At 37.4% G+C, this 24,275-nt stretch overlaps 1 protein-coding gene across 4 annotated transcripts in view; it reads right to left on the bottom strand.

The window, feature by feature from the left end:
- Positions 1–17,814, bottom strand: part of LOC306881061 (sickle tail protein homolog) — a gene marked incomplete at its 5' end in the record, with an annotated part of 42,100 nt that extends 24,286 nt beyond the window's left edge. For 2 of the 4 annotated variants that reach the window (XM_079434959.1, XM_079434958.1), the window contains one exon: positions 3,907–4,043. Coding sequence is in view for 2 of the 4 variants with exons in the window: in XM_079434960.1 (XP_079291086.1) it covers positions 5,221–5,334 (114 nt within the window). Of the gene's footprint in view, positions 1–3,906; positions 4,044–5,220; positions 5,502–17,698 lie in introns of those variants that run through there. The other 2 variants (XM_079434960.1, XM_079434957.1) reach the window with 2 other exon arrangements.
- Between the last annotated feature and the right edge of the window lie 6,461 nt (positions 17,815–24,275).

The following is a 24,275-nucleotide window of genomic DNA, read 5'->3' on the forward strand; positions in this document are numbered from 1 at the left end:
TGACAAGAGTGACTACCAAATAAAAAGAAGGTATGGTAGTCTGACTCCTTTTCTGTTTCAAGACACGTGGACATAAAATCGTCAACACGTCTTCAAGTCAATTACGGCTCCATTTTCTAAAAAAGAAAATGGAGTGATTTATCTCCAGTGACACAAAAGCAGTAAATGCACAAAGACCAATTAGTGTGCTCTGGCACAGACATTATCCTTTGTAACCTATTTATATTCAAAGACCAAAGTGCATCTACGTGGTTGTCCTCACAATACAACCACACATTTTTGGGCCTATACAGACAGCAGACGTAGATTATTTATATGTTCTCAAAGGTTGGGCTTTCACCCCGAGGCTGGAAGTCATTTATCCCTTCTCAGCAACAGAAAGAAGCAACAGGCAGAAGGCCACAGATACTGAGTCAGACTGCATCTCATCGTAACGGCAGCATGCACACTGACCTGCTCTGACATGCACGCCTGCCAGATTACTACCTTGCATGACCCCAAGGAACTTAATGCTTCTATACTGCGCTGTTTCATTTTCCACTGTGGTTTTGGTGACAATGCAATTATGAGGTCAGGACAGAAGCACACAATTACACCTTAGACTCCACATTTGACGCAGGCATTTCCGAAAGAGTCTCGAAACATTTCTGTAAACACCTTTTCAGAACTATATTTAAATCAAATCATTCTTTCGTACATTTTATAAAGTTTTTGTGCATCCTTACAGATTAGTTTGAGCTCTAAATGTGTTTTGACCGAACAATGCTCCATTGTGCTAGTCAAAGCATAACTCAGACACTTTCGATCTGAGGTCTTGTGTTATGCAAATCTAAAAAAATACTGTTGTACCTTTGGGAGGATCTCTGCTGACAGTAGTCTGTGCAAAAATGCAAAAATCTCTATGACATGCTGTATGCGAGTTGATAGCCTACTAAAGAGAAAGGTCATAACCGGTTCAGCCTAAGGGGTGTTTCACACAGAATGTGTTTTTTAAGCTTAAAAAAGAGAAATTGAACAACTTTAAAAACTTTACTTTTCTTAAAAGTTAAAGAACTTGAGCGAGTCATGAGCGAGATGTTGTAAAAGATGGAATATATAAATGCAACAGTCAAAGACATCCGTCTAGCAAATATTTACATAGAAAACAATGGAAAAGTATGAATGCAAAGTGTGTTCCATGTAAACTGTACCTTTAAGTTTTAAAAAGGGTTAGAAAAGGGTCTTGTGTCTAAATATGCGAGACACAGAGCAATGGAATAGAAGATAATGCAAGAAGGTTGATCTTTTAATTTAAGCAACATGTTTTTAGTGGTGTGTAATGTGCAAAACATTGCAATAGATGTGAGACGTGAGTGGATCAGTCAAACACTGCTGTCTAACACATTTTCAAAGAAAAACAATGGGAAATCTATGGAAGCCTGTTTCTGCCACTGAGTAAAAAATTCTCACAATTCTAACTTTTTTCTTATACTTGCGTGATATAAACTCGCTATTGCGAGTTAAAAAGTCATAAAACTGAGAAATAAAGTCAGAATTGCAAGATATAAACTCGCAATTGCGAGACAAAGTCACAAGTTTATATCAAGCAATTCTGACTTTATAACTCGCAATTGCGAGTTTATATCTCACAATTCGGAGAAAAAAAGTCAGAATTGTGATATATAAACTCGCAATTGCGAGAAAAAAAAAAGTCAGAATTGCGAGATTTTATCTTGCAATTCTGACTTTTTAAATCGTAATTCGGACATTATAACTCGCAATTTTGAGTTTATATCACGCAATTCTGTGAAAAAAACGTCAGAATTGTGAGATAAAAAGTGGCAAAAAATTCATTAATTTTTTTTATTTTTATTCAGTGGCGGAAACAGGCTTCCACAGAAATCAGATCAGTGGAATGCAAAAAAACAAAACAAAAAAACATTCAAGGTCCAGAGACTTTTTTTTTTTTAAAGTTGACGTTTTAACTTGAGAGCCACATTTTTAGAACGCTGTATTATACACAAGACATTGCAAAAAGATGTGAGCACAACGGTCAAAGACATCCATCAATGCAAGTTTTTTATAGAAAAACAATGAAAAAGTGTGGAATGCAAAATGTGAGACACTGGGAAATGTAATTGAATTGTAATTAAATTTGGGCACCACATTTTTAGACTGCAAAAGGCACAAGATGCAAACCCAATGGTCAAAGACATCTTTACATACAAAAACAATGGAAAAGCAGCACAGTGGAATGCAAAAACTCATTCTGTGTGAACGGCCCTTAAGAATACAAGAGGTCAACTTCAGCTTCACTTTTTGCATGTTACAGCTGCACCGACACCAGATTCACCACATCGTCATATCCCTACACTGAATTAATTCTTAGGGAATACACAAATTGTTTTCGATGGCTTTGATGGAGGTGACTGAACTTGCCCATTATGCAGGCAATACCAGAAACCTCAAAAACTATGTTGACTGACGAAAAACAGTGCTCGGGCAATTCACTAGGAGGAATATCCAAAAATCTTTCATTCTGAAGGCCCAGGCTGAGACTTGAAGGTGATGAATATGAGTTTGATGTTATCTTTGCACAGGTGTTGCATTGTGAGTCAACTAACAATCACTCCGGTGTGCACAGACGCGGCAAGAGCAAATAATAGGCTTTTATGTTCACTTGAAAAAAAAGTGCATCAAACTGTGCCCAGATTAATGGTGCATGACAACTGGGATCATTTTAGACATGCATAATGCAACTGTGCAAGTTAAACATTTCATTGTGTGGATTAAAAAAAATAAATATGATCGCATTCTTAAGATTGCTTAAGGATAACCCTGAACCCCCCCCAAAAAAACAAGTAGTCAACAACAGCCGCTGTACTTAACACTTGTTGAAAGTGTTACTCTGATTATCCAGATGCCCCAACTGCACCCTGCAGACCAGGGATCAAATTTGCACCTATTCCACATGCATAAGCAAGCCGTGCCGACATACGCTCACATTGTCAGAATGCGCTACCTGCAGAATGCCAGGAAATCGAGAGAGGCCTGAAAACAGCAGTTTAAAGCATAAGGTTGGGCTTGAGGGGAGCAGCTCGCACGGTTCACTGCACTCTCCTCTAATCACAGGCAGATGAATGGCCACGGACCATGCTTCATCTGAGCTGGTCTAATGCCAGGTCTTTGAACGCACTGGCCGGGTCAGATAAATCATACCTCATTCTCTCTGGGTCTGGAGAATATTGAAGAAAGAAAGAATGAAAGAGCGAAAGGAGGATGAAAGACACACTCCCTGCTGGGTGGGCTTCAGTTTTATTCAGTGCCAGGGGCATGATATGATATTACTCACGGCGGCTCTACCCAGCCACAAAAAAAACATATCCAAAAAAAATAAAAGAAATCAAGAGACAGACACATTACAAAATCCTCACACACAAAACTTACAAACAGTACTCTGGCAGTTCACATACAATGGAATCATATGCTGGTACATGGTACCTTTTCGTGGTATTTGCCTGGTATACCAAGGTAGCCTACTTTAAATACAAATATATTACCATGGTACATGTTATTTTGGGTACATTGAAATGGATAAGCAACAGTTTCTCATAATCTGATAACTAGCAGAATCTCATAACTCTCATATCGAATCGTTTTGCATAACTTTAAGTATTTTGATCCAAAAGAGAACCAGTATGACTACTTCTCTGTTTACATCTGCAGTTTACACATCCATTACTACAAGACAATGCGTTGATTCATTTGCTAAAAAGATCATCATTTAGTTTAACGGTATTAGGAACGTTAAAAAAACCTTTACAATATAAGTAAGATAAACATTAATTTTCTTTACTCAACGAGCTTGTTTACAAAGACTGACTTGCTGACATAAAACAATTGTCATTTTAGTTTAATTTACAATACCTTGATGTAAAACCTCCACCTTGATTCTTCACACTAAGAAGGACATATTCCAGATAATAAATAGTAAATGTCAATAGCTAGTCCGGTAGTGTGTCTGATGTAGATCGCTGCAGAAGTTTGTCTGCAGTGAAGTGATCTTTGAAAGCCGTGACATCAGCGTTTTTACAGACACACCCACCTGTATGAACTTACCTGAAAGACTTGTTGGACTAATGCATTGAAGCCAGGTTGCGAAATGTGCCTTTCCATCGTGTTTACTAAAACTTAAATCAAGTTAGCGGCATTACATTTTGAAAATGTTGACGAGGATGTTTATTATTAAACTATTAAAATATATTCCGCAACTCTCTGAAATATAGGCAAGCCTAATTCTGATTGGTCAGTCGCGGTAGGCTATTATGCGAATAAACGGTAACGTAAACGATCGTTTTTCGAGAACCTTTCCTACATACATAGCTGTTTTTTTTCAATATTGTCTACATGCATACTCATAAAATAAAATATACAAATCGCAGTAATCGCAAGTGAGGTTTTGGTGGTCAGTATAATGTCCAGCTGCGCTCAGGTCACGCACTTTAATTTACATCACGCGCCCCACACTTCAGCTTCGTGTTCTGCTGTGTACCTGCTTCCTTTGAAGGCAACTAATGGTGTAAATACTAGAGCTTTGGATAGTACGTGAGCACAGTCATCTGGAGAAGGCATGGTAGGCTATTCTCATATGTTTACGTGGCATAGCCTAGCTATAATTTAGCCTATTTATTTATTATTACGTATACAATTTATTCACATTTATTTCACTTTTCATTACTTTAATTGTTTATTTAAGCATCCATTCAAATAAACCTGCAGTCCAAGCTAACACCACTCAAATTTATCCATCCGGCAAAGATACAATGAAAATGTCAAGCGGAAACTAGCAGTAATAAAAAATGTAAGTGTTCCTTAATCTGTCAAACCTCACTTGATGCATGTGTAGATCACAGTAAACTAAAGTAACGGTGTGATATGTAGATGAATGGTAACGTGTGGAGAGGGGCTGTAAAAGTTCTTCTTGCAAGGCTTGGATCAATGGCTTATAGAAATATGTCATGTTATGGAATTTAATTGACTATGATGACAAAATGTAACGATTTACATAAAAAAAAATCAATGGATATTTGTTGTGCTATTATCTTATTTATCATATAGGCCTATGCTTCCATCTGTTTTTGATGTTGCCATTTTGATTTGATTTTTGTATTTAAAAACCCAATTTAGCTTAAGTAAAAAAAAGTCTTTACCAATAGCTGATTTGAATATTTCAGCGCTTACCGGGTCTCGGAGTCTTTCCTGGTGCCCCATAATGACAGAAGCATGATGGGGATACTTCTGTTTCAAGTGTTCAAGAAAGGCCTCTTTCTTGTGGTCCATGTTGTAGGACTGCATGACGATCACGTCCCCAGCAGTGCGAGGCCCTCCTACTGTGTGTCTCCTTGGCACGGTGCGAGGGGACCAGGGGTTTGACTTCTCGCTCTCGTCTGCCCTGTTTTGTTTTCTGCTGTGGCTGTCCACATCCTCATGGGAGCACAGCCTCTGGTTGCTTCTCGCTGGCTCTTTGATTAAAGACATAACATTTTTTACAAAGGAATACAGATTAGATAGGGACACTCAGTGGGCGGCTGTACTTGGCTTGAGACCTGCAATTAATTAGTGTGATAAGCAACACAGTCAAGGCAATGACCAGCTTAGAGTCGGACAGCTGCTGGCCAAGAGAGCAATTATTGAGCAAAGCTACAAACAGGCTATTTGTTTCCCATAAACAGCTTGCACCTTGCCAAAAGAGGTCTCAGAGCACTCAGTGTGATGGCTCATTATTAGCCCGGGCTGACTGCATGGCATTGAGGCCCTCCAGTGGGGAGTCAAACCACTGCACAGCATCATGGGTCATTTCTACAAAGCAATGAGTCACAGTTTTATATACTGTAGTGTACTTTTAGCATTATTACTCACATGCATTGTTGTTATTGTTAACTAAAACTGAGAAAACTAAAACTCTTAAAAATCACGGTAATGCTTAACAGTAAGGTTTTAACATGAACAATATCTCTCATTCATTTATATTGGTCAATGATAATTTAAACATTTATGAATTCATTTTTAAAACATATTAGTTAATTGTATTTGTTAACATTAATTAATGGATTGCGAACTAACATAAAAACAATTCACAATTATATTTCTACTAACTAAAATGAACAAAGATTATTTTAATTAAACAATTCTTTAAAAAGGTCATTGTTGGTTCGTGTTAGCTAATGCATTTAATAATGTTGGTATTTGAAATAAAGAAATCTGAAATGAAAATTATAAATTATAATAAAATTATATAAAACTATAATTTGTCAACAAATAAATAGGTTTAATTGCAAGTAATAAAACGAGTCAAACTAAGACGGAAATAAAAATAAATAACAGTTAAATACAGATATTTAAAAAATGAAAATTGAAAAGAATTAAATTGAAAACTAAAACTAAAATAAATATTAACTCCAAATATTAATAAATACTATGTAATAGTATATAAATAACACTGCTTACATGGGCACCATTATATATATATATATATATATATATATATTATATATAAATTATTTTTATATATTATTTTATATAATATATATATATATATATATATATAATTATTTCTGTCATTTTGTGAATGTGCATTCAAGAGACCTACGTAAAAGCAATATGATAAAAAATAATGTATTTTCTTATACAATAAAACAGCTTAACAAGCCTTTAAAAATAATTTTAGATATAAATTACCATGCTGTTTGATATTGCAAGCACTGCACAAATCTCTGTAAAATGTTTTCTGCAAATAAATTTCCATCTGTGGAACCTCTAGGTTTTATTCAGGGGAATGTGCCAACAAGTTTACTGTAAAGAATTATTGCCTCATTATTGGTTATGACAGACACATTCCATTATGGGAAGCTAATGAGAGACAAGCAGTAATCCCACTTAATTTCCTTTCTCATGGTAGCCATTTCAGAGTCTCAGGCTTCTTGTTAGGGAAAGAGTTTAATGCTTAATGAGGACATCTAAAAAACTTTCATCAGGAGATATGGTATGTGGAGGAATTGTTTCACTCTTTACTGTGCTGTCCTCCCTTTGTGGATAAGATTCACTGGAAAACATTAGGGAAAAAAAGAGGAACTTTATGCTCTTGATGCTCTTTCTTTCATGTGACCTGTAGTTTGTAGTGCACAAGTTTGAATAAAGGGACTAAGATGATCCATGCACAGACAATGGGCTTCATTTATCAACAGTGCGTATAGAAAAGGTTCTATATTTTGTTCTTGTACTTACAGACATTCGTACATACAATTACAAATTGGTAAATCACACACTTTGCGTGAAACTGTGCTTACGCACTCATTACGCATACATCTGTGTGTACGTACTTTTGATAAATGAGGGCCAATATGTGGTGAGATTTGTGCTTTTTTTGTTGTTGTTTTTCTACAGGCCTGGTCTTTGTCGGACAGCTAAGGTGTCATCTCGGTGAAAATGTCTTCAGTAACGGTCTGCTGGAGCCCTTTAACTTTTCCTGACCTGAAATATCCCTAGCCCATTGCTCACTTATGAAAAAATGGACACTGAAAGAGTTGTTTCCTCACAGGTACGTTGTGAAAGAAAAATCACACTGTCAACAAGACTGAAGACGGTCAGACCAATGAAGATGAAAATGTTTCCAGTTTGCATGCCTTTGCACTTATTCCCCATAAAACATAGCCTATTGCATGAGAGAATATAAATAATTTTTCTCATTTTTGTGCAGAAAGTGTCACACATTGTGAATGAGGTATGTTGAGATGGAGTAATAACATCTGTACTAGTCTAGAAGAAAAATGAAACATTTTTACAAGACGCTTCCCATTTCTGACTAGAAAATAGATGTTCTTTACATTTTTACCACCCAGTTGAAAAAAAAACATGCTTGGTGTGTGTGTGTGATCAACATCAGGCATCTGGACGGCCCCGAGAGGAAAGCCACGGTTAATGCTGCTGAGTGGTTGTAGATAACTGATGATGACCAGCTGTTCCTGTTGTGATTATGTATGAATGCCTGCTTTTTGTTGGACTAAAGAAACATTCACACTCCTCTGAAAGCTATCTTACATGCAGATAGATACAATATACTACTGCAGTTATTCTGAGGAATGTGAAGGACGTCTGTGTTCTTATGCACATCCTTAGCAATTGTTTTGCAAATAATCTTTTGATGTAAGGTTGAGATTTTAAGGTAATACTTTTTTTACATGTACAATTTCTCATGATCTAAGATGTACAATGAATATTATAAATAATGTTTTTATGAATGTAAAAATATACGCTATATACTCTTTATTCATAAAGGCTGCATTTATTTTTATCAAAGATAAAGTAAAAAAGTGATATTGTGAATTATTATTATAATAAAAAAAATGTTTACAATTTTATATATTTTAAAATGCAATTTATTTCTCTGATGGCAAAACATAATTTTCAGCAGTCAGTCTTCGTTGTCAGATGATCAAAAATCATTTTAATATGCTGATTTGGTGCTGAAGAATAATTTCTTATAGTTGTAAATGTTGAAATAGTTGTGCTGCTTAGTTTTTATGTGGAAACCGTGATACTTTTTGTAGTATTCTTTGATGAAAGTATATAACTGTTTATTTTATAACATTATAAATGTCTTCAATGAAAGTTTTGATCAATTTAAAAAAAATCCTGGCCCCAAACTTTTGAATGTAAATAAATAAGCAACGTATCATAACATATAACATAACATAATTTTGTATATTGAAACATTACATTTGGACAAAAAATTGTGATCCTCTGAGCAAGATAAGAGTGTGACAATGAATACATGACATTTTGTGTTATAGGCAGTTGTATCACAGTGAGCTGTTTATTAAATCTGTTAGAATTGTTGAAGCATTTATGTTGTATCTATCCATTCATCCATCCATTCATCATCTACATTATATTTTTTATTGTCTTTTAATTACTTCAGATGAACAAAAAATGAGCTAACATTATCTCCAGTGGTCTTGCAAAGCCCCTCTGGGTAACTTTTTATGTTTGCATCCAATTTATTCCACAGTAAAACTCTCCCCTTAATGGTCTTTTAATGTTATCCAGTTCCAAGTGTATGGATTATTAAAAACCTTCCCCTATATCCTTTCACTTCCTCTGAAAACTCTCCTCAGTAAAACAGACAACCACTGGAGAAAATCCAGGCATTGTCTGTCATTTTCCAAGCATGTGAGGTCACTTTATGGAGAGGATATCCTATCTCCACTCACAGATGTTGTTTATGCACGTGGGACTGGATGACAAACCTGTATCTCCAAAACTTGCTGAGGCACAGCCATACAGCATGAGCCATTTGTAAACGCATTTGAAAGTCTCACTCTGACGTTTAATCTGAAGTTTCACATTAAACACATTACACAGGACGTCAAACTGTGTTTCACTAATGTCTCATCATCAATACTAAGCTATAAGCGTGGATGATTTCAATAGGTTTTGGGATTTGCAGGCCTGGCATCATGAGTATTTGCTTTCCTCTCAAAATGAAGTAAATGTTGATTCCTCTGCCTCTTTCACAAGTATTGTGTGCTTAAAAATTAGGTATAGCAGTCACATGCCACGTAGACACTACATTTATCTTTGCATTAGATTAGAATTTGAATGCGATTTATCTAACGAATTTAACATTGTTAAAAGCAATATTTATCCTTTTTATGTTCTATTTTTCTTTTCTCTTTTTATTCATCAGACAAGACAAGACTTCGCTGAGGTGACTGGGAGAACTGCCTAAATGGAGCAGAGTCAATATGAAACACCTGTGAAGGTAATCAGCCACAGGTACGGGGTATTATGGGAATTGTTCCCTCTGGTGACACATGTGACATTGAAAACTGAAGAAATGGCTACTTAAAATTTATCCTGGTCATCTCAGTAATAACATTTTTAAAATATATTAAATTAAAAGTAATAACTTTACTATATTACAGTATTTACTGTGTAATCGATCAAGTAAATGCAGCTTTGGTGAACATAAGAGACTTGGAAAATAATATATATATATATATTATTATTTCATATAATTTAATAATACATATCTAATATTAGTTAGTAAACAAATAGTGAGTGAAACTTTGGTAAAAGGACATTGACAGTACAGAACAGGCTTAGTCATGAGATCCACAGTGAGACCATGATTTTTAAGGCAAGGCCATTGTTTGTCTTCCCATTCTGACGGGAAAGTTTTTTTTTTATGTGACAAGGAAAACTTTCCTCACGGCAAATCAACTTCTAACTGGCATTGTGAATGTCCTAATTATGGCATTTGACATAACTTGCATGCTTAGAGTATTTTGTGTCTGCCATCTGCCATGGCTTGAATGTTTAGACTGCAGTGTATTGTGATTAGTATTCAGTGTGGTGTCTTCAGTTGAGAATCCTGAAGTATTATGTAAAAATTAATAGTGGAGTTTTTAATGACTTGCTTTGAATCAGTTTTCACTACAGCGCTTGCATTATAGGTGTTGGCGCCTGTGCTAACCATGATAAGCAGCTTTGCATACTTACCTCTCTGTCCTGTTATGGGAGAATTGCTTTATCTTTCAAATCCTAAACTGTGTTTGGCATTCGTTTACAGTCCAGCAATAAATGCTCTGAAGTGTTATGTAACTGAAGGGACACTGTGTGAATGAAATAAAACCAACACATCCATCATTCTCGTCAACTGACTTGCTGAGAATGATTCCCTGACTTGTTCGAACAGATCCTCAGTTATACAAAGTACAAGTTCCAAACAACAATACAACATTCAAATGGTGAAGCTAATCCCTGGAATCAGGCGTTGGATGACTAAAAGGTTTACTACAAATGTCTTTAATATAATGTATCAGTGCCATCTAGTGTTTAATAAGACTGACATTTCTCACATGTTATAATTGGTCAATAATAATTTAAAAAAAATTAATTATTTTTATTTGTAACATGAAAATGAAAATTCAGATTTAAATGTTCTTAAGACATATTTGACAATGCCGAGCCACAGTCTCAAAAATAACATCTATTAATATGGTAGGAGTCTATAATATGGGTGTTTTTCTTGGCCATCTTTGAGCTTCACACTTTGAGAGGAATGTACCTCCTTTGTAAAACTTATTCCATGACCTTGCAATTATTTTGGTAGCCCTTCTCACAGTCTAAAGTAGGCAGTGTCCATAGAAACCTGTGCAGTGCTTTATTAGCCAAGAGTATCAGTCTCTCAGTGTAGCAACAGCATATTTAAACCAAACTGCTCAAACAGAACTTTTCAGAAAGCCAAAAAAACCCTGAGAAAACTCAACTTCAGGCTGTTCACCTCTGTTTTCCATAAAGGATTGGAACATATCATTAGAAAATTGACTATACTAAGACTGATGGATGTTTATATGAGCCTAGAAATTTAGTGTCTGGAGTGCGAGTGGTCTCAAATATAGATAAATATTAAAGTTGTTACACTTCAGTAAAAAAATAAAAATAAATAAATAAATAAAGTCCTCTTTTTCATTGCTATTCTATGAGTGGAGAGCATAGGAATCTTCCATTAAGCTGGTACTACACTTAGCAGGACACCAGCATCAACACGGGCAGGAAATATCACCCAGCCCAGATCCCCCTTGCATAGTCTTTTCCATTCATTTGTCCTTGACTGTTTTTCCTGCCCCCTTGTAATTCACACAGACTAACAATAAACCCAGACCAACTCTCCTCATCTAAAACACCATGATGTATGGCTGCAAGACTATACTTTGCCCTTTGCTGGGTTGCCAAAGCTATACAGCTACAGCTGCAACCCACCCACAAATTTATGAATACACAAATTGTATTAATTAATATTAAATAAGACATTTTTGAATAAGCTGTTTTCTTTTAACAAAAATATTCTCATAGTAGTTGAACCACTGATGTCACATGGACTATTTTATTGATGTCCTTATGTTTCTGAGCCTTGGACATGGTAGTTCCGTTGCTGTCTATGGAGGGTCAGAAAGCTCTTGCATTTCATCAAAAATATCTTAATTTGTGTTCCGAAGATGAACGAAGGTCTTACATGTTTGGAACGACATGAGGGTAAGTGATTAATGGCAAAAATTTTCATTTTGGGGTGGAGTAACCCTTTAGAGAGCTTGAGCATTTAAAGGGATAGTTCACCCAAAAATGAAAATTCTGTCATTAATTACTCACCTTCATGTCGTTTCAAACCTGTAAGACCTTCGTTCATTTTGGCTGAAAACCGGGAGACTTGTGACTGCCCCATTGACTGCCAAGTAAATACCACTGTCAAGGCCCAGAGAAGTATGAAAGACATCGCCAAAATAGTCCATCTGCCATCAGTGGTTCAACCGTAACGTTATGAAGCTACAAGAATACTTTTTGTATGCAAAGAAAACAAAAATAACGACTTTATTCAACCATCCGTCTCCTCGGCGTCAGCGTAGCGCCATTTTGGAGAATATCCGAATTGTTGAATAAAATCGTTATTTTTGTTTTCCTTGTTTTACATAAAGTATTCTCGTAGCTTCATAACGTTACGGTTGAACCACTGATGGCAGATGGACTATTTTGGCGATGTCTTTCATACTTCTCTGGGCCTTGACAGTGGTATTTACTTGGCAGTCAATGGGACAGTCACAAGCCTCCTGGTTTTCATCCAAAATATCTTACATTATGTTCTGAAGACGAATAAAGATTTTATGGTTTTGGAACGACATGGGGGTAAGTGATTAATGACAAAATTTTCATTTTGGGGTTGAGTAACCCGTTAACACTGGGTGGATTTTGATTGGCTGTCAATGATTTTATTGTTCATAAAAAAAATTATAATAAAAAATTGAAAAAGATTCCAAAGATATTGTTCTTCTTTGTTGTTATCGTTATAGTGTGGACTTTACTGTATTAACACTGTTTTAAAACTTTAGAGTTATAGTTATTGTCTATGGTGTGAACAGATCAACTAGTTAGTTAAATTATCAAATCTTGTGAGTAAACCTTATTCCAACCCAATTTTGTAAACAGGATAAGTGACAACAGGCGGAAATGCTCCTCAGCTGATAATACTCAGCAACTCAACATGAATGACTTCAGACCATTCCAGCAAGCTCATCGTTTTACCAGCACTTCTACTGCTCTGAGGAGACGGTGAAGTTGATGCTTAAAAAATTATATCTTGTTCCCTCCAAGCTCAGAACGAATCACAGTCTTGTTCTCTGACATGCATGATTCATGAGTCAAGCTTGCAATAGATTGTAAAAGAAGTGTATATACTGGTATGTGAACGTCAGCTGAGTTAAACCAGGGATCTAGAGCACGACAGAATACAAATGGGCATGTGCACAGAGAGAGAGCTCATTAGAGTACATCACACACTGTGTAAGCAATGGGAGCAGGCCAGTGCAGTGTCTACACATGTGATGCATTGCATAAACTGCTATGGGTTTCGGTGATCATTATTACTTCATTGTTTGTTGAGAAGCAGTGCATCATCAGTAACATTAAAGGTGGGGTATGTAATTTTTCAAAAACGCTTTAGAAAACTGAGTTGGGGCCGAGTACCAAAACAAACTTGTAGCCAATCAGCAGTAGGGGCGTTTCTACTCATGATATGGAGGAGAGAGCATTCGGTGAACAGCCTAGCTGAGCGACAGAAAGATAGAGATGGCGGATAAAAAACAAAAGCTGAAAACGTTTGCGGAACCATAAGGCAAGAAGTAGGACCCATGTAAATATCGGATCAGCTTTACAGCGCTGGAGAGAACTCAAGGAGCAGAAGGCCTGCGATCGGACGCCGAGGTTGCTTTAGTTCTTCTCGGTAGTAACACCGTGTCTACACTGGACGCAACAGCTAAAGTCTGCCTACACTGGATGCGACAAAGCGACCGTTGAAAATTATTTGAAACTTGTGTCAGCACGTCATAAATAGAACGTGGCAGCAGTTCTCTGTCGAGGGTTTGTCACGCCGCACAGCATCCAGTGTAGACAGTATCACTGATTATAATGACTTCTATAGTATTTTTTCATGACACGCTCACATCCGGTGTAGACACGGTGTAACATTGGTTTTGCTTTGTTTCACAGAACTAATCGTTGCCTGGGTTGCGTAGGCTACGTATGTGTGGGGCAGAGCTATCAAAATAGGGGCAAGAGAGACCCTTTTGGAGTATGGGCGTGTTTGTTTTGGTGATTTCAAAACAACATTGGCTTTCAGAACTTTCTTACCCCACCTTTAAGTTAATGGCACATAAACACAACTCCGAATGTCTCTGGGCAGTATTTTACAAGGGTGCTTGGCTATACGAAAACATGTAGTGCCAGTAATTTCCTCCTTTAAACAGACATGTTTTGCAGTGGCAAATCTTTAAAGACCTGTGAAATCAAAATCTAAAAGATTGTTTAACCAAAAATGAAAATTTGCTGAAAAATGCCATCAAATGTGTTCATAATCCAAATCATCAACATCTTAGAAGAACTTTACAGAGGGTCCAGGAATTATTGTTTCATATCAAAGTCATTTTTGTAAGAAAAAGTGAAAATTAATCCAAAATACTTTGTTTCATTGTCTTTCCCACATTAAAATGTATTAAGTACAATTAAAATGCAATGCACAAGTATAAAACTCTACATTAATAATGTGTATTTGTAATGGCATTGCAGTGTAAACATAATAAAGTATGTAAACACATTAATATTGCACTATACACTTTATAGTATGCAGTATTCATTCTCTCTTTCTCGCTCTATCCCTCAGCATGTACAATGCAAGTAAAACCTGCATGACCTAAACTGTTATGTAGTTTCTCATAATCACATATGTAATTTTAATAAAATGAAGAAACAAAAAAATGTACTGTTAAATACTTCCTGTACAAACTCATATTTAAAAGCTAATTCAAATGACTTCAGTAGTATTTCACAAACACATTTTGATGCTTTCACCCACCCACAGCCGCAGTATAAACCCCACACCTGTTGTTGGAAATATTGAATGTGCCATCCCTGCTCTCTAACTCAGGGCTGGCAAAATCACGTCAAATACAAATTCTCCCTAAGTCAGCAAAGCAGTGGAATGCAACCCATCCAGCGCCCACTCACACAAATGCCTGGGCTTAAAAGATTTGGGCTGACGCATGGCCATCAGCATTTCAGCAGACCTCAACAACAATTAAGCCTCATCAACCAGTGCTATTTCATAGACCATTTAGCTAGCCCACAGAGCCCTGCATTCTACTCCATTAGGGCTCAAATCTCTGTTGATGTATCACATATATCTGAACCCTGATTTCAGGACTGTGACACTGTCTGCGGGTTACTCTGGCATAGCCAACTCATTACTGATACCATTATTTATGTACCTGTAACTGCTGGTTCATTTTCTAGCTCCTATGCAGAGCATTTGACATGGCATCCAATTTTATTTTGAAACATACTTTGTTTTTATATTAAAATCTCATTTGATTCATTTGAAGAGATTTTCACTTTAGACTCTGCATGAAATGAACATTACCTTATCTGTTTTCTAAATGCATGTCATAGATCATAATGTGAACGATTCACCCATGAATGCTTTTGACCTCAAACAGTCACACAGTCCACTCATTTAGTCTGCTTATTTTTTAGTGCAACGCCCACATCCAGTTATAACCACTGGATTTCTTTATATATATTGAAAGGGGCAGTGGAGAGACTTCCAACGTGTGACATTCGCTCTGATAAAACGATTATCTTTAAAACACCAGTACACTTCAAAATATCAGATTCATCCACGCAGAAGAACATAACCAAAGCCCAACTCACATTACCAAAACGTTTTTCTGCAAGTAACTTGCAGTATTATGCTTCAACCCCTAGAGGGCCAAAAGTTAAATAGTGTAGCTTTAAACATGCTGAGGAAAAAAGCATACATTGCTAAGGACCATTGCCAGTCTGTTAAAAACACTGCAGTTGAATTGGACAAACCTCTTTAAGTTAAAGGAATAGTTCACCAAAAAATGAAAGAAAAATCAAGATTCTGGAGAAAGCAATATTATACTGTAGATGTCTCATATTTTAGCTAAGAAACAATGATTTGAATTTAAAAAAATATTAATGATGATTTTGTTTTTATTATTACAAACATGCAGCTTTTTGCTTTTTAAGATGTTAATTGATCAACTGAAGTAAGTGAATTACTTGTGGATTATTGTGATGTTTATATCAGCTGTTTGGACTCTCAATCTGACAGCATCCATTCACTGCAGAGGATCCATTAGTGAACAAGTGATGCAATGCAAAATTTCTACAAACTCATCCACATCTTGGATGGCCTGAGGGTGAGTACATTTTCAGCAAATTTTCATGTTTGTGTATTCTATTATAATTGTAAGGGTATTGTCACCATGTGTTCTCTTAACTTAAAGCACCATCATGTCGTTCCAAGCCTGTAAGACCTTCGTTCATCTTCGGAACACAAATTTAGATGAATTTTTGATGAAATTCGAGAGCTTTCTGATCCTGCATAGACAGCAATGGAATTACCACGTCCAAGGCCCAGAAAGGTAGTAAGGACATTGTTAAAATAGTCCATGTGACATCAGTGGTTCAACCTTAATTTTATAAAGCTATGTGTGCAAAGAAAACAAAAATAATTATTTAATTCAGCAATTTCTTATCTTCCATGTCAGTCTTTGACGTGTGTTCACAAGAGTACTATTTTATCGTTGTCCTTACTACCTTTCTGGGCCTTGAACGTGGTAGTTCAGTTGCTTTTTGACAGACTGTAAAGCTATCAGACATGTTATTTCCTACTAGAGGACTAAACTTTTTATTAAATAGATGTGACTGCTTTGTTGTGCAAGAAATGATCACTTGGCCTGCATGTGTGAGAGTATATGACAAAAATAACATCTGTACTGCAAATGAGGTGAGCAACACTCCCCTTTGTACATTTCAAACTTTCATTATGCCTTTGTTAGTCTTTTCAAAGCATAGCAGATGGAGCTCAAACACCGTTCCCCTTATTAAATCATACAAGCACACATGTGGTTTGCCAAAATAAAGCATGACTAAAACATTTCCTGAGAAGAGGAATAAGAAAACATTTCTTGAATTTTAAGGAATGAATAGTTGGTCCACACCACATTAAATATTGTCAAAACATTTGGCTCCATGCTGATATCTTTTCAGAAATGAAACTGTGGAGCCAATTTTTCATTCCACAATCATCCTATTTAATTAATCTGCCAGACAGATACAGCCGCCCAATTCTTGAACATTAATAACCTGAATATGACGTGATTATACTTAATCACTGTGGTGCTGCATAAATAAGGATTTACCTTAAATACAACTTTACAACAAAGTCAGGTAGATTGCTAAATATAATACAAAGTCTAACACACTCGCCATCAACATACTAGTCATGTAAAAATTATATATTGCAAAATCTGAAATATCTCTTTACACTGGTTCAATGACAAAAAGCTTTGCAAAAAATGCTTAAGTCGATATAATTGCAGCACTTTAAATCACCACACACAACAATTTGGTTCTGGTTGTTAAAACATGCAATATAAATCTCAATGACAAAGTTCAATATCTGCAAGGAGTTCTAAAGCAGCATTACAAATATAAAACATAAGCAACCCAAACCACTGTTTATGAAATGTGTGCCCATAAATGATTTGACATTTATAGGGGTAATTCAGTCCTAAAAACTCACCAGCTCTAAATGTCCTCCGAGTCAGTTTGCATGTGTATCCTGTTCGGTGTGAGGCTCAAACTGCCTCCCTCTATTAAATATACGAGTGTCTCGCCTACTGCTCAAACCACTGCTCTACTCTCTGCACTACTGGGCTGAAGTTTATGCAAGTTAGAGTGTGTGCGAGTCGGAAATGCAGCAAAAAGGAGGGTCTATTGTAAGACTAATGGTACTCCTGTTCCTGAAACCTCGCCTTTGTATACTATCAGCAAGCATAGGACAGAGGTGACAGGGAGATTTCTGCCTAGAAAAGGCATAGACAATTAGTTAAGAAGCATTTATGTTTGTGGTTCCAGAGAGTTTGGACACATGGTTGCGGCATCAGAGATTTAAGACAAAGAACACAATAAAGCCAATAAGAGCTTTCCTTCACGTTTCAAAGCACAGCTCTCATTCTGTCAACAAGGGGTTCATTTTTCAGCAACAAACCCTACCTGTGACCCTGAACAGACAACAACAGAGGTTTCAACAGCATTTTTAACAAAGCTTAGATGAGTAGGGCAGATTCTGTTACATCTCTCGCTATCCCCTCCTTAATGAACTGGGAGAGAAAGATGTTTCTCAGAAAATGCAAAAAATTCCACTCCTCTTTGTTTTTCATATAATGTTTCCAACACTTTGGCATGGAGAGAGTGGAGGAACGGGAGTAGCTGAGGAGGTTGGGTTGGCCGATCCCGCCCCCTGGCGAGGGGTCTCAGCCCAACTGATTCCGGCTTGACTACCCCTCCATCGAGGCTGCACCCTAGGAGGGAGATTCACGCAGGACCTAGGAAGAGGGACAGGCTTGGAGATAGAAGAGGGGGGGCGAGTCACGTGACGTGCTCATGAACCTAGTCGCACTTGAGTAGAGCTCTGTACGTTTGGCCTCTTTTTGCTGATTTTTTTCTTTCGTTTTAAGTTTTATTAATTGGTGGTCCTTTACCTGATGGCATGCAGTTGTAAACAGCAGGAGTTGTCTCCGTCGGCTTCTCCGATTAAGAAGAAATCCAAGTCACCGAACTCAAGCGATATGATGGACAAGATGGCGAACACCGTTACACACTTTGAGGACATTCTTAGAACCGAGTTTATGGCGATGCGGAATGATTTCGCTTCTCACATGTCAGTTGTTCAGTCGCTATGCTCTAAACTGGATCTTCCTACAGGGGAGATGAGAGAACAAAAGAAAGTTGTCGCAGATCACGATAGATGCGTTGCCGTGCTCAAGCAACAGGTTGTGGACTTACAGGATCGCAATAGGCGCAGCAATCTGCGTCTGGTTGGATTGCCTGAAGGTTCCGAAAAGGATGACCCTATGGGCTTTTTGAAAAGATCGCTACCGATGTGGCTCCCGTCTCTGGTGAGCAAAGAGATTGAAGTGGAGCGAGCGCATCGCGTGTACACAAGGCGCTCCTCAGATCGCGCTAAACCGCGGGTTTTCATCTTTAAACTGCTGTGGTACACGGACAGGGAGCTCATTCTGCGGGCCGCCAGACTTCATGCCCCGGTTAAAACTTCAGACGGAGCAATGCTATCTTTCTTTCCAGATTCTTCTCCGGTCACCACAAAAAGAAGAAGTGCATTTGCACCAATTAGGAAGGAGATGAGAGACGCTGGCATCCAGAATTTTCTCCTTTATCCTGCAATGCTGAAGGTCATTCTCAATCAAGGTGAACCTAAAATGCTACACTCCCCAGAAGAAGCAAGAGTTTTTCTCAAATACCTTTCATCCACCAACTCTCAGTGAACTTCAGCTGGACATTTGCTGTCTAATCGGAGAAGAGATGCTCTAAATGGTTAGGTGACTGTGTCTTTCACTGTTCACTTTAATGTTCACTTCTTAATTCATAGTTCATTTTGCATACAGCATCGCTTACTGATTATGGTATTTTATTTGTTTTAGTTGTATTCTGCATTTCTCTTTTCTTTCTATCTTTTCTGTATTTTTTTCTTTATTTATTTATTTAAATAGAAACACTACCTAGTCAATATGTGACTATGGGGCCAAATGTTGGTGCTACAGTAATGTGCAGGTTTCTGTTGACGCCACGGACCATATTAAAGAGTGCTGGCAGATCAAGGTTTGTTCTTGGTTTTATCTGCCATAATTCATGGGAATGTGTTTATGTTTTTTTGAATGGTAACGGGGAGGGTGGGGTGTGATTTAATGGTAGACTCAACTGGTTTTAATTTCAAACTTGTATTTTGTCTTATTATGCAATAATTCTGTTTGATACCTATGACTGACCTTAATATTCTGAGTTGTAATATTAATGGGCTAAATGGCCCTCACAAACTTTCTGGATTTTTTGCGAAGAAGAAAGATTGATATAGTGTTAGTTCAAGAATCCCATTTGAAAGAGGAGGATATACCTGTGTAATAATAAGTTTTATGAAGTGGTATCTCACTCATCTTCGGATACTAAAACCAAGGGTGTCCTAATATTGGTCCGGAAGACTTTGGATATTACTATTTTAGATAAAGGTGGTGATACAGATGGTAGAATAACATAAAAACAATAGTGGAGAATAGGAATATTGTATTTCTCTCAGTTTATGCCCCTTGTACTCCTGACCCTACTTTTTTCTCTGTTTTGTCAACCTATCTCTTGACGTTTTCAGATTTTGAAATTGTATTGGGTGCAGATACGAATTCTGTAATGTCAAATATCCTAGATAGATCTGGACCAAAGGAATCACACTCTCAAGCTTTGTGATCTGACAAACTTCAGCAATGTGTAACCTCATCCTCGTTGGTGGATAGTTGGCGTTTATTAAATCCTTCTGCTAAGTCTTTCACTTTCTTTTCTGCTACTCATAAATCCTATTTGCGAATTTACTATATTTTAATTTCTACTTCTTTATCTTCAGCTGTTCGTGATGCCGATATCTGTTCCTTATCTTTGTTCCGGATCATGATGGAAATTTGTGCAGATTATCTTTGTTCCCTCGGCCATCTCGTGCCATTAGATGGCTATTTAACCCTAAATTGTTACAGGTTGAAACCTTTTGCAGTCAATTTAGAAATAAATTTGCTGAGTTTATTGAAATTGTCCAAGGTTCAATGGATGATCCTCGAACACTTTGGAATGCAGTTAAAGTTTTTATAAGGAATAACTCAATTTCATATGCCTCTTTCCTTCAGAAAAACAGACACAAAAAGATAGTTGAACTGGAATCACAGCTCCAGAATCTGATTAGAGATAATCAGCGTTGTTTCTCAGATAATACACTCAGTAAAATCATGGCGGTTAGGTCCGAACTCAATTCATTACTGAGATCCAGGGCAGAATTCCTGATCCAAAGATCCAGGCAGAATTATTATTTTCAAGGGAGTAGACCAAGCCACCTTTTAGCCGTAAGATTACGCAACAGTGAAAAGTTTGCTAATATTTCAGCAGTGAAATCCCAATCTGGGCTCATTATGACAAATCCAAAATACATTATTATGGCCTTTCACTCTTTTTACTCTAACCTCTATACTTCTTCTGCTGATGGTGACCCTGACTCTTTTGCATCTTTCTGTCCAACCTTGATTACCCGGAATACCTGGCTGAACCGATCACTCTTCAGGAGCTGGAGTCAGCTATTCGATCTATGAACAAGGGGAAATCCCCACGCACAGATGGCCTTCCAATCAAATTGTATACTACTTTTTGGTCGGATTTAGGCCCCCTCATGTTAGATATGATACATTTTTCAGTTACTCAAGGCTCATTTCACCTATCTATTAATATAGCTGTTATTTCTCTCTTGTTAAAAAAAGATAAAGATCTGACTTCCTGTTCTAGTTACCGGCCACTTTCTTTGATAGGGACTGATGTTAAATTATATGCTAAAGTACTATCTCGTTGTCTAGAGAAATTTATGAATAGACTAGTTCATCATGACCAAACAGAATTCATTAAATTTTGCTCAGCTTCGGATAACTTACGCAGGTTATATCATATTATTAATTCAAAGAATAGTTTGTCCTCCCCTTGCGCAGTATTATCTCTAGATGTGATGAAAGCTTTCTATCAGCTAGAATGGAACTATTTATGGACGGTTCTATAGCATCTGGGTCTGGGATCGAGTTTCCTAAATATGATAAATGTTCTGTTTGCCAATCCAGCAGCCACTGTTCTCACAGGTGCTGTTCACTCTAACCCATTCTTTATACATCGAGGTACTCGTCAGAGTTGCCCGCTTTCTCTGTTATTTGCCCTATCCTTGGAACCCTTAGCTCAAGCGGTCCGACAATCTAAAACTATTTCTTCCATAAATATATACAGAATATTAATCATCATATTTCTTTGTTTGCTGATGATATCTTATTGTATTTGGAGAAGCCGTCACATTCTATTCCTCATGTGTTGAATTTATTTGACCATTTTGGATCTCTCTCTGGGTTTAAAATTAATTGGAGTAAGTAATGTTTACTTCCCCTCAAATCTAAAATTGATTCCATGTCCCTTTCCATGTCCATGTAACTTTAAGTACTTGGGGATAGATTTTTTCCTTCCCTGCAGGAAATCGTCTAAAAAAACTGGTATTCTAGCCAAAGTATACTCAGATTTGGAAAATTTGTCTCGTCTTCCTACTTCTTTTCAGGCCCGTATATCGGTGATTAAAATGAATGTTCTCCCACGTATTAATTTTTTTTCTTCCATGATTCCTCTCGCTCCACCGGTTGGCTACTGGAATAAACTAGATGCATGTGTTTCACGGTATATATGGGATGGGAAACGTCCTCGTATTAAACTGACTACCTTACAACGATGTAGATTACATGGAGGTCTTTCTTTCCCTAATTTTAGACTGAATGTTCAAGCCTTTTCCCTCCACCCTTTAGCTGTTTGGTTTGATCCTGATGCTTCTGTGTCTTGGAGAACAATTGAGGAATCTATTGTTTATCCGTATAAACTGAAGCATCTTGTTTTTTCGGGAGTTCCGCTTAGGCAGAGTAAATCTCGGTTTGCTCCCATTGTAACCCATCTCCTCTCCACATGGAGGGATGTTGAAAGATGTTCACAACTAGTTACAAAGTGGCATATTTTCCACAATAATAAGCTTTTGTCAGACAGTACTCCATTTCATTGTCCGCAATGGACTCATAATAAAGTAAACACTCTGGGAGATACCTATGATGATAGTGGTTTAAAATCCTTCCAGAATCTTAAAACTCAATATAATCTGCCAGGCACCTCCTTTTTTATGTATTTGCGCATTAGATCGGCCCTACGGGCATATGGGGTGCCTTGGAAGTCTCGACTGCCTGTTCAGCTTTGCGCAAACTAATCCTTCCTGAGGAATCTCCCTCCTCTGCTTCAGTCATCTATCTCTTTCTTCTTGAGCATTCATACAAACCTTTATCTATTACAACTGTTTGGGCTAAGGATCTTAATGAGAATATGCATGTTTTATTTTCCGATCAGGTATGGGGTTTAAATTAATGTTTAAATTGTCTTCTAAAAACCCTAATCACCAAATGATTCATTGGAAATTGCTGCATAGGGTTTACTTGATGCCAATGAAACGTTTTTATATGAATCTGTCGTCTTCTCCTAAGTGTAATCTCTGTTCCCAAGGAGTTTTAGGCACGTTTTTGCAATTTGTTTGGGAGTGCCCCTCTCTCTCACCTTTTTGGACTCAGCTCTCACTGGACCTATCATATTTGTTGGGTACTGAGATATTTTTGACCCCGCGCCATTTTTTCATGAATGACTTTTGGGACTTCACCTTGTCCGTCCAACAAAGATCTTTACTGTTAGCTGCTCTCACAGCAGCAAAAAAATTGCTAATCAACGTTGGAATCCTCCTCACACAATGGACAGACGAACCTGGACTGTGTATTTGTTGGACATTATCTCAATGGAACTCTCTACTTCTCGTATACATGGATCTAACGTGAAAACTGTTAATTCATGGCATTCAGGTTTTAATGTTGTCTTCTTTTCTAAAAGCTTTGTAAAAATTATTTTATTGTTATTTGTTTATCTATTAATATTAATTAATGTGTTTATTATTATTATTTATTTTATTTTATTTATTTACTTATTTTTTAAGTCTACCAAGGGGTGGGTTTTAAATTTGTACAGCTGCTTTTTGTTTTGTGCTACTGTTCCACAAAATAAAACTCAATAAAAGCAGTTGTTAACAAAAAAAGAAGGGGGGGGGGGGGGGGGGGGGGGGGGTAGACAGCAGGCAGGGTTTCGCCAACCCCGTGGCATGCCACCATCTGGTCCTCCGCCAGCTGAATGGCCAGGTCCAACGACGTCGGGCGGTGGCACTGGACCCACTATGCGGTTTTCTTCGGTAAGTGCGCTATGAACTGTTCCAGCACCGTGCGGTCTATGATCTTGTCGATGTCGTCTCCCCCGGCAAACAGCCATCTGCGGCACGCATCCCGGAGCTGCTGAGCTATCACGAAGGGTCGGCCGTTTTCCCCCAGCTCCAGTGATCTGAAGCGCTGACGGTGCTGTTCAGGGTTCAGGCCAACCCGCTGGAGGATGGCTCTTTTGAGTTCGACATAGACCAGGAGGTTCTGAACTGGCAGGTGCTGGGCAGCCATCTCTGC

This window comes from Barbus barbus (genome assembly GCF_936440315.1).
Source record: "Barbus barbus genome assembly, chromosome: 15".
Lineage (NCBI taxonomy): Eukaryota > Metazoa > Chordata > Actinopteri > Cypriniformes > Cyprinidae > Barbus > Barbus barbus.